Below are 12,301 nucleotides of genomic sequence, written 5' to 3'. Positions count from 1 at the left end.
TAATTGCTGGGTAGGTGATATTTGAATAATAGGGCATATGATCTATTTTAATAAATAATTAGCCAAATAAATTGAAACCAATCTTGAATCTGTTTAATGAAATCCTAATGAAATACATCTGACTGTACAGCTTTTGTTTTTCATTTATCCTTTTTTTTTATTATATAGAGCAATGTATATTTTATTTATGCAGCATGCGCAAGGGTGTTTTATGCACAGCCAGTGAAAAGAAGCATCTGTATTAAAATATTTTAGCAAGTGACAACTAACGAGTACTTCAGGAACATGTAAGTTTATAAGCCTCTCCAATAAACAAACTGTTCCTGGTTCATCACCACCCCATGACATTTTTATGTTAGATATAACTGTCTGATTGTACTGCATGTGTAAATACTTGTGATTATCAAGGTCAGGGAGATATACAGAGAGAGAAACAGAGTTAACTTTTCAAGCCTGATATGACTTGTTTAGAACTTCAATTCTGAAAGAGAGTTATTGGACTTGAAATATTAGCTTTGTTTCTCTCCCCACAGATACTACCAGGTGTGTTGAGTTTCTCCAGCATTTTCTGCTTCTATTTCAGATTTCCAGAATCTGCAGTATTTTGCTTTCCTCAGAGATATTTCCATTGACTTTTTGTAGAAGTGATGTCAGAATCTGTCTCTATTGAGAAATAACGTAATGTTACATGTGCGGGATTTTACAAGACAGTTATGTTTTAAACATCTGCCTAATTTAAGGTGAATAGAATGTTCTGGAGAAGGAAACGGTCATGATACTAACTCTGCCTGGTGACAACCTCCTAGATGATCTGGTTGTTTCAGCAAAGAAACACAAACCAAAACCAACTGAAACTCAAGTGACGGTTTTCACACTTTGATGTAAAAACACAGGATATTGATGAAATCATACCAAAGGCATTACATGGAGATTTTTGTCACCTCACATATGGAGGGTCATTCTCACATTTGAGGGGTAGCAAAGAGGATCCTCTAGACTTATTCCTGGGGTGAAGGGTTGGCTTAGGAGGAAATGTTGAGCAAATTGGAACAATACTCTTGCAATATACAAAAATGAGAGGTAACCTTACTAAGTCAACACAGTGTAGAGCTGGAGCAACACAGCAGGTCAGGCATCAGAGGAGCAGAAAGATCAATGTTTTGGGTTAGGACCTTTCTTCAGAACTGGGGAGGGGGGAAGGGAGCTGGGAAATAAATGGAAGTGGTGGGGGATTGGGGGAAGGTAGGAGGGATGGTACCCCACCCCTACTCCCTCTATTTATTTCCCAAGACCCCTCCCCTCCTTAGTTCTGAAGAAGGGTCCCAACCCGAAACATCAACTTTCCTACTCCTCTGATGCTCCCTGCTTGCTGTACTCCTCCAGCTCTATACTGTGTTGACTCTGACTCCAGCATCTGCAGTTCTTGTTATCTTCAGGTGACCTTATTGAGATGTATCAGATTTTCAGGGAACTTGACAGAGTCAATGCTGAGAAAATATTTCCCCCGACAGAGGAATCAAGAACTTGAAAGGCACAATTTCAAAATGAGTGATCTCCCATTTAAAATGGATTGAAAAGGAACTCATTATCAAAGAGCACTGTTGGTGTTTGGAATTTTGTCCCACAGCAAGCAGTGGAGGTTAGGTCATTGAAAATATTCAAGGGTGAGTTAGTCAAAATTTTGATTAAAAGGGATTTAAGAGTTACAGGGGATGGGCGTGAAAGATAAGGCCACATCAGGCCAGCCATAATCTTATTGACTGCAGAGTAGACCTGAATGTCAAAATTATGTTCTGTGCAAATGCATCAACTGATTTATTATCAAACTGTAAGCAATTTTGTGCTGTGAATCGAGATCCTATTATTCCAAATTATACTAGAAAGCAACTTTTCATGCTATTAATCCATAATTCAAAACTCAGGTCCTTGAGGTAGGAAATTGGAATTCCATCCAAGTTGATGTGTCACCTAGGCATCACTCAGGTATTGATGGAATAGGAAATCAAAACACTGATGATGTATTCCTTACATAAAACTTTGAAAAGTTAGAACCAGCTTGAACTGGCTGACAATTAGCAGAAGGAGACCTATTAGAGAATAATATGTTCATGTCTAAACCAAACATAATCAGCACATTGCAAAACATTCAGCAAACAGGAGGAGCTTGAAACCCACACTAAGTTTGTCCTTGACCCTCATCATCACAGTTACATAGATTGTGAGTTTCTTGTATAGAAACAGAAAGTTCTGGAGAAACTCAGAAGGCCTTGTAGCACCTGTAGAAAGAACAACAGAGTTAATTGTCTGAATGTGACATTTTTTGCAGGGGGTGGGGAGACGAACTGGGCTGGTTTTGGGATGCGATGGGGGAAGGGGAGATTTTGAAGCTGGTGAAGTTCGTCCCCTCCCCCCACTGCACCACACAACCAGCCCAGCTCTTCCCCTCCACCCACTGCATCCTAAAACCAGTCCAGCCTGTCTCTGCCTCCCTAACCTGTTCTTCCTCTCACCCATCCCTTCCTCCCACCTCAAGCTGCACCTCCATCTCCTACCTACTAACCTCATGCCACCTCCTTGACCTGTCCGTCTTCCCTGGACTGACCTATCCCCTCCCTACCTCCCCAGCTATACTCTCCTCTCCACCTATCTTCTTTTCTCTCCATCTTCGGTCCGCCTCCCCCTCTCTCCCTATTTATTCCAGAACCCTCAGCCCATCCCCCTCTCTAAGGAAGGGTCTAGGCCCGAAATGTCAGCTTTTGTGCTCCCGAGATGCTGCTGGGCCTGCTGTGTTCATCCAGCCTCACATTTTATTATTATAGAGGGATTTAGTATCTTGCTTTTTGGGTGAGGACCTGGAGGTCCCAGTGGACAAGATATGCAGAGGCAGCATGCCCTCTTCTACTAGGACTAACAATGGAGGCATGACATTAGACCATTGCAGCCTGGTCCGAGGTTGCCTTTTGGGTTAGAGCAGTCTCAGGCATCTGGGGGAATGGCCAGCAATGTAGGAAGAAGGTCAATGTCCTTTTCCACTCAGAGGATAAATTCCACCGTCTTCAGTCTCATACCTCACTTACACTGTCTCTGCTATTATAGTCAGGTCTCACCAAGGTTCATGCTCTACCAATCTCACTACCGCCTGCAACATCTTCTCTCACCCATTGTCATCCACCCCGAACCTGCATGCTCTCTGTGCTACCTACTCACTCACTTGGGACACCTCCTCACCTGCTTAGAAAGGAACAGCTGTATCACCCACTTTCGTTTCTGTAATCCTCTCTCCCATTCTAGGATGAGAAAGGTCCTGATAGGAGCAGAAAGAGCCAAAGACAATTGGCGTGTTATCCAACATTTGGCTCCTCACCCTTTACGTGGACAGCAACCTGACTCTGACCACCCTGGTTGGCTGGCTGTATCCATTGCTCTGAACGCTGTTCTTGGCTCACTGTCATAGGACTCCCTCTCCCCTGGTCTTGACTGGGGTCTGCCGACAACCATGACATGCTTATTGCCTTTGTGTCTATACTAAACAGTAAGGCAAGCCAGAAGTAATATCCAGCCAATATCTCTGGCAGAGGGGGCAAAGTTAAGGCAAGGCAAGGTGGGGTTGCTGCGAAGATCCAGGTATGCTCATTGTGAGTAAATGCACTGGCATGATGCAAACAGACTGGAGATGCAGCCTTGTCCAGCTCATGAGCTGGATATATATCCCTGAGTGCAGAGTCCTTGCTATACCATTACAATGATTGTTGCTGGTACAGCATGAAGTGCAGCATTGAAGTGCAGAAGTGTCATCTAAGTGAATTGAAATGTGCCGTGAGGGTTCTTAGAGACTGGTATATATCAGATGCCAATGAGGCCAGTGACAACAGAGCATTGTTGAGATGATAGTTACTGATACTATCATAGATTTCCTACAGAGCAAGCAGCAGGCTGTATTCTGCAGGTCCTTACAGTGATTTCCACATCAAGTTTGCTCGAGGTCTAACTTGTTTGGCACATTTGGTAAAGTAGCAAGCTGAATATTAATATGTCATTAACAAGTTTAAAGAAAGGTAAATCCACTTAAATGGTAATTTGTGAGAAACTCACCATGCCACTGGTCAAAGTATAAGAGATGGAGTGAGATGCTCCCAACATTGAGATTGGACTTCTGATCTGATTCTGCTCTGTTGCCAATGTTACTTCGACTCCTGCAAGATACCTCCGATTCTAGTCAAATGACTCTTCTTTAGAGAAATGGATTGGATCTGACTTAAAATAGAATTGTTGTAGTGGCGTGATAGGAAGTTTAAACAATTAGATGCAAGACATATACAGCAAATAGTAAATTAATGTAGAAAGATTCAGATTACTTTGAAGCTCATATAGTTTGATTCATGCAGTTAAGCACAGAAGCTTTCGTCAACGTTGATTTTATTGAACTATAAAGCAGTTTAGGATTTTCAAAGGTATAAGTATTTTGCATGGAAACATGTCCTATTCAATGAGTGAATAATTGTTAGAAAATAGCATATGAAGTAAAAAAAAATGTTGAGTATGTAATGCAGAAAACTAAAAGATGTTAATTAAAGTAGAAACAAAAGAAGAAAGGTAATTCAAATTGAAAAATGTAATTAGAAAATGATGATCAGTAAGAATAAGTAAATTCAACATAAGAACGGTGAACAGGTTTGCACTTTAAGCCCTTTGAACTACTCTGCCATTCAATTAAATCATTACAAATCACCTACTTCAACATTATGTTCCTATAAGAAATAGGTAATACATGGTGAGGTGTCTGACCAACACACCCTCCAACAATTAGACCTTGAATCATTGTAGTCTTATGATCTTGTCCTCAGGGAATATCACTTAGAAGGTACCCCACCTATCTGTCCATTTTCTTCTCAGTTAGAACTCCTTACATTTTAGTGACTTGAATATTTAATACTTATTGGCTGTAATATAATCCTGTATTTCAAACAAAGCTTTCCTTTTTGTTTCCCAGTTTAAATAACGAACAGGGTGGAGTCTTCCCAGCCACAGCACAGTGTGGGCAATGGTGAGTCAGTTGTGAAAATATGGTGAGAGCAGAGAAAAAGGAGACTGTTGACATTAAGAAAAGAAGTCTGATTCTCCATAAGGTTTTGAACAGCAAAATGAGCCTTGCTAGTAAACAACGCATAACCTTTTTGCATCCTATTACTAACTAATCTAACCTCATTGATATGTGGTTTTCTACATGTGCCCGATAGAACCTAGATGGTGACAATTCCCAACAGGAAAATCATAGTGTCATAGAGACATAAGCACGGAAATAGAACTTTCGGTCTAACTTGTCCATGCCGACCAGATGTATCCTATGTAATTCTGGTCCCATTTGCCAGCATTTGGTCCACATCCCTTTAAACCCTTATTCACGTACCCATCCAGAAGCCTTTTAAATGTTGTAGTCGTATCAGCCTCCACAACTATCTCTGGCAGCTCATTTCCATACACACGCCTCCCTCTGCGTGAAAAGGTCCCTTTTAAATCTTACCCCTCTGCCTTAAACCTATGCCTTCTCATTTTGGACTCCCAGAGTAAAACCCACTGCATCCCAAAACCAGCCCAGCTCATCCCCGCCTCCCTAACATGTTCTTCCTCTCACCTATCTCCTCCTCCCACCTCAAGCTGCACCTCCATTCCCTACCTCCTAACCTCATCCTGCCCCCTTGACCCGTCTGTCCTCCCCGGACTGACCCACCTCCTCACCTATACTCATCTCTACAGACTCCATCTCCACCCCTTTAACTTGTCTGTCTCCTCTCTACCTATCTTCTCCTCTATCCACCTTCGATCCACCTCCCCCCCTCTCCCTATTTACTTCAGAACCCTTGCCCCCTCCCCCTTTTCTGATGAAGGGCCTAGATCCGAAATGTCAGCTTTTGTGCTCCTAAGGTGCTGCTTGGCCTGCTATGTTCATCCAGCTCCACACTTTATTCTGTATCCGAAAGGCTAGTTCTCCCTGTATTCCATGTGATCTAACCAGTCTACACAGCAAACACAATGCATATGCTTCAACCAAATGCCATATCTTCAACGCTAATAACAGCGGTCCTTGGTCAGGTCAAGCATGGCTGTCATGATGGCATCCCATCTCACTCCATACCAGAGAGTGCTGCATAACCCTGGAATGCTATGCCCTGCACAACTGAAGTTGGCAAAGGAAGGATGTGATAGATGCTGACAAGTTGGGTAAGTAGCAGCAGTCATCCGAGGGGGGCAGATGAAAGCATTGAGCAGGAGCAACATAATGTTCAACACAACAGAATTGTATGTGCTCTGGCACAACAAGCCAGAGAGGGTATAATTGATAGCCAGTTCCACTAGATGTGAGTTCAGTACACCCATCACTCTGACTGTAATTTATTGTTGCTCAAAATGCAAGCAGTCAATTGCACTTCCTCAAGTGCGATTATGGATAGGCAAGGCAGGTAATACTGAGTTAGGTGGGAGGGTGAACTGTGATGGGCTGCAGAGATCCTTCAGCATGATCTGGACAGGTTGGGTGAATGGGCAAATCAATGGCAGGTGCTGTATAATTTGGATAAATGTGACGCTATTCACTTTGGAAGAAAAACAGAGAGGCAGACCACTACCTCCCTGGTAAATTAGGAGAGGGGAGAATGTAGTGGGACCTGGGTGTCCTTGTGTACTTCTATTCAAATTTCTGATACACTGTAACTTCTCCAATTTGCATTGGTTTGGATCAAGGTTTTGGAATTTTGAAAGTGCAGAAGTGAGCAGGTTCACTAAATTGGTTCCAGAGTTGAGAGGGCTGGGTTGTGAAGAGCGATTGAATAGACTGGGACTATACTCATTAAAATTTGAAATTTGGAATTTTGGAATTTTCTTGATTGTAGAATAAAGTTGGAATATATAATCGCTGTTTATGAACTGAATATAAATATGTAACTAGTGACAAAACATTATAAAATAAAAATGAAAATTAAAAATGGTAACATTATTCTGCAGAGATAATGGGAACTGCAGATGCTGGAGAATCCAAGATAACAAAGTGTGCAGCTGGATGAACACAGCAGGCCAAGCAGCATCTCAGGAGCACAAAAGCTGACGTTTTGGGCCTAGACCCTTCATCAGAGAGGAGGATGGGGAGAGGATTCTGAAATAAATAGGGAGAGAGGGGGAGGCAGACTGAAGATGGATAGAGGAGAAGATAGGTGGAGAGGAGAGTATCGAGCAGTTTAAAGACCGAAGAGATTACAAGAGAGTTGCAGTGGGAGAGAGATTCCCTGAAGTTGGTCCGGAGGGAGGAGGGTAACTTTTTCAGGTTAGGCATCCTGGAAGAGGCTTCGCAGCGAGGTTAAAATTGTGATCAGAGATAATGGGAACTGCAGATGCTGGAGACTCCAAGATAACAAAGTGTGGAGCTGGATGAACACAGCAGGCCAAGCAGCATCTTCGGAGCACAAAAGCTGATGTTTCGGGCAGAGCATCTGCAGTTCCCATTATCTCTGACACAGTGCACTTACATCTAAAAGATATAATACAAAATTGCTTCAGTTTCTACCTTTCACTAAATCGTGAGTTCCCCATAATTTCAGGCATGTTATTTGTGTCCTCCTTTTTGAAGGCAGAAGTAAATTATGAGTTTAGTTCATCGACCGTTTCTACGTTCTTCATTATAAAATGATTAATTTGCCTGGCTTTAACTGCTTTTTAGGGTAAACAACACCAGTTTCACTAGTAAGCAAAAAAAAAATAACTATTATAAACAAACATATCCTTTTATAAGTGAAAAAAATGGAATATTAACTACTACAATGCAAACTTAAATTATATCCTTTTAAATCCAAAGACTCTCAAAATCCCTGTACAGATGAACAAAACCAGACTGACAGCTGTACAGAAATATCATGTGTGGAAAACATAGCCAAAAAGGAACAAAATCCATTGATCAGGAATCTAAAATGCATGAATATATTGAGTTGATTTTATTAAAAGTTCTTTTGGTTTTTGGTGATAATATCATTGCTGTTGACTGGCTACCGAATGAAGTTAGTCTGCAGTCAGTCGGGCCTAGGTGTTTGCTTAAATTAGTGGGTTTGCTTTACACTATTTGAGTGATGTTTGTTTTTCCCCACTTATAGAGGTTGTGCAATAAATAGACCTACCTTTGCCTGCAGGTATTTTCGAGGCTCGAGTGCAACCGCTTCTCAGGTTTAAGATAAACTACATTTTTCAAAACCAAAATCAGCTGCTAGACAACTTTAAAACCAAAGATACCTGTTGCCAACTAGTCACTCAAAAGATTCAAATCTAGCTTCTCCAAAAGCTACATGACCATGTGATAACTGAACTCCACACAACTCCAGTGTTGACCTTGAAGTAACAAATAAAACACACCTGGCACATTCTCTGCAACACTGCAGTGTCAAACATTCCATTCGCTTTATTTTATGTTCCAAAAACACATATGTCTAGTGTTTATGACACATACACTGCAGAAGAAAGACCTTGCTCCAGCAGAAGTGGAATTTGTTTGACATCAGCATCAAGTTCGTATGGCCATACTGAGTTTCTATTTCTCCCATGTGTGAGGCATAACCTGCCCTGCTCCACTCCTGCTGAAACAGGGATATCAGAAATGAGTGAGAGACTTCTGGATCCTGATATCCAGTGCCATTTTGCTGTGGAATCTCCACAATTCTGTGAAAATCTATGCCTTAAAAGCAAATATGTATCATTAGTTCATCTGTTAATGAGTTGAAATGTCTTAATCTTTTAGGTCACAGGTTTTATCCCCGGTGAGAGTTGAATTAATTGACCTGAGCTCAGACAAAGTTAAAAAAAAATGCCACCACAATTTTCTTCAGGGTCCAGCGATTAAGGAGGGGCAGTTTAGGTCACAGTCACCTCTAATGCTTTTCCCGTCAAATAGATTGCCAGCATTCATTGTCAAAACACATGCATGAACGTTAACCACTTGTGTGACTGGCATTTATGAGCTCTGCTCCTTAAAGACATTAACATCTTCAAGAGAGGGAAGAAGACTGGTTAGAAAGGTCTACATAGCCTATTTCTGCATCTGTTTCTTATGTGCTGATATTGGTTAAGGTGTCCATCTCAGGTATAGGGATCTCCACAACCTGGAGATGAAAATTAATGGATTAGCCACTTTATGGCTTGTTAAGACATTGACTCAAGCTCGTTCAAGATAAGAAGAGCTTCAGGTGAGGAAATGCTGTATACGACAACCAAATGGTATGAATTTAGAAATCTGGAAAAATGGCTTTAAACCATTATCAACAGTATATTTTAAATGAGATAAACAATGCCTGCAACTGCCTGTACATGTTACACATAATACCTTGATTAAGTTATAGTGAAAGACTGTCTAAGTATCAAGTCATTAAGTTTACAGACCATCTTTTTGTATGTTCATAAATATCTGGAACATTTTGCTGCATTTTCCATAACTGACTTCAACAGGCACATGTACCTGTGTTGTGATTGTAGTCTAATGATCATTACTCATTGGTCTCATTGAGCTTATTATTGCAATTCAGCCAGAAGAAGATGAAATATGGATAACGACACATTACAGATCACCTAACTGAAATCCACAGAGGTCAGTATCCTATCACCAAGTCACCCTTCATTTACACGTGGAGAGTCTTTGACACTGATCCAAGTCACTCAGAGCCAGCTCTGAGTGAAAAGGATGTCTGACATTCCTGGTCTTATCTGTCAGCCAGAGCTCCCTGATTAGACCAGATTAACAGCCCCAATTAAGGAACTCATTCTATGGGTCACTTGGCTCATGACAATCATGACACTAATACAACAAAATCCCAAGCAGGATCATTCTATAGTTTAAAGAAGCAGTTTGAAAAGCCACCCAAATATGAAACAACAATAAATGAATACATATAAAAGCAACATGAACTAGAACACAATACCACATGAAACATAAAACCTCACAATGGCTTAAAAACAGCCAGTTGACTTAAAAATACCATTCCTGGACTTCTAGTGTTTAATTTAAAATATCAGAAATGACAGAATAAAATACCTCTAGTGAAAATTACATATTCAGTTTTAACAGGACTAGCCAGGATAGATGTAGGAAGGATGTTCTCAATGGTGGGGAATCCAGAACCAGGGGGTCACAGGCTAAGGATATGAGATGAGGAAAAATTTCTTTACCTAGAGTGGTAAGCCTGTAGAATTCACCATCACAGAAAGCAGTCAAGGCCAAAACAATGTATGATTTTAAGAGTACTTGGGACTGAGGGGATCAAAGGTTATGGAGAAAGACAGTTGATGAAGGGTCTAGGCCCGAAACATCAGCTTTTCTGCTCCTAAGATGCTGTTTGGCCTACTGTGTTCTTCCAGCTCCACACTTTGTTATCTCCAGTATCTGCAGTTCCTATTATCTCAGGTCCAGGCTATTGAGTTAGATGATCAGTCATGATGATAATGAATGGCAGAGTAGCTTGAAGGGCCTGATGGCCTACTCCCGCTCCTCTTTGTGAATGCTGAGAGTAAAAATCCCTTAGTAAATTGTCAAAAAAGACTAAGAAACATGCATCCTCTCTGATGAAGGGGCTAGGCCCGAAACGTCAGCTTTTGTGGTCCTGAGATACTGCTTGGCCAGCTGTGTTCATCCAGCTTCACACTTTGTTATCTAAGAAACACGCAACCCACAATTTAATAAAAGCACCAGAAATAAGATTCCACAGTGCAATTAAGCAACCTCCTCTTAATGTGACAACAGCAATCACATTATACATCACTCGTGACTACTAATATAGTGCATAGAAGTACCTAAGTTTGATTGATTTTCCAGATTCAAACCAAACAGACAGGACATGCCTTAGATCCATGCTGCTGAATTACTTGTCCAGCTGCCAAGTGCCATAAGACAACTTGTGAAAAAGACTGTGTACAGAAATTTAAAGGCACGTGTACACTAAATTATACCAACTTCTGATTAAAAGAGTATCCATTTTCATGTAGAATTGAAAAGCAATTGTACAATGAAACTTTTTCTATTAAATGTTTTGCTAAAACAAGCCATTTTACTGGAAACAATGTTACCCCTTTGTCTCCATGTTAACAGTTTTGATGAAATAGTGTGTTAAAAAACCTGGAGAATGCTATTTTGCACCGAGAGCCTTAAACATATGCAGCATGGAAACAGATCCTTCAGTCTAATTTGGTCTTGCCAACCAGATATCCTATATAAATCTAGTCCCCTTTGCAAGCATTTGGCCCATATCCCTCTAAACCCTTCTTATTCATATATCCATCCATATGCCTCTTAAATGTGTTCATACCAGCCTCGACCACTTCCTCTGACAGCTCTTTCCATACATGCACAACCTTCTGCAAGAAAAAGTTGCCCCTTAGGTGCCTTTTAAATCTTTTCCCTCTCACCAGAAACCTATGCCCTCTAGTTTTGGCCTGCCCCACCCCCAGGAAAAGACTTTCCCTGTTTACCCTATCCATGACCCTCACAATTTTATAAATCTTTATAAGGTCACCCCTTATATATAAGGTCTGATGCTCCAGGGAAAATAGGCCCAGCCTACTCAGCCTTTGTGTATAGCTCAAACTCTCCAACCTGGGCAACATCCTCGTAAATCTTTTCTGAACCATTTCTAGTTTCACAACATCTTTCCTACAGCATGGAGACCAGATTGCATAAAGTATTCCAAACATGGCTTGACCAATTTCCTGTATAGTTGCAACATGACATCCCAACTCCTATTAAAGGCAAGCATACTCAACAACTTCTTGCCTATCCTACCTACCTGCAACTCCATTTTGAAGGAACCATGAATCTGCACTCCAAGTCTCTTTGTTCGGCAACACGCCCCAGGACTTGCAGTTAAATGTATAAGTCCTGCCCTGACTTGCCTTTCCAAAAAGCAATACCTCACATTTATCTAAAATAAGCTCCATCAGCCATTGCCTGGCCCATTGTTCCATCTGATCAAGATCCCATTGTACTCTGAGGTAACCTTCTTTGCTGTTCACTACACCTCCAATTTTAGCATCATCTCTAAACTTATTAACCATACTTCCTATGTTCACATCCAGATCGTATCAATATGATATAAATGTCAAAGAGCAGTGGACCCAGCACTGATCCTTGTGGCACATGGCTGGTCACAGGTGTCCAATCTGAAAAGCAACCCTCCACCCTCACTCCTTACCTTTGAGCCAGTTCTGTATCCAATAGTTCTCCCTGCATTCTTTGTGATCTAACCTTGCTAACCAGTTTACCTTGAGGAACCTTGTCGAATGC

The 12,301-nt window shown here is 41.2% G+C and overlaps 1 protein-coding gene across 1 annotated transcript in view; it reads right to left on the bottom strand.

Moving 5' to 3' along the window:
• LOC125455549 (centrosomal protein of 170 kDa protein B-like) overlaps nt 1-8,267 on the bottom strand; it is a 117,424-nt gene extending 109,157 nt beyond the window's left edge. The window contains exons 1-2 of the mRNA XM_059649140.1: nt 8,160-8,267; nt 4,093-4,254 (exon numbers count right to left, since the gene is read on the bottom strand). Of these exons, the coding sequence (XP_059505123.1) occupies nt 4,093-4,140 (48 nt within the window). The 5' untranslated portion in view covers nt 4,141-4,254; nt 8,160-8,267. The remainder of the gene's footprint in view (nt 1-4,092; nt 4,255-8,159) is intronic.
• Nucleotides 8,268-12,301: the final 4,034 nt, after the last annotated feature.

Source organism: Stegostoma tigrinum, chromosome 10 (assembly GCF_030684315.1).
Source record: "Stegostoma tigrinum isolate sSteTig4 chromosome 10, sSteTig4.hap1, whole genome shotgun sequence".
NCBI lineage: Eukaryota > Metazoa > Chordata > Chondrichthyes > Orectolobiformes > Stegostomatidae > Stegostoma > Stegostoma tigrinum.
This window is presented reverse-complemented; position numbering and strand designations above follow the sequence as displayed.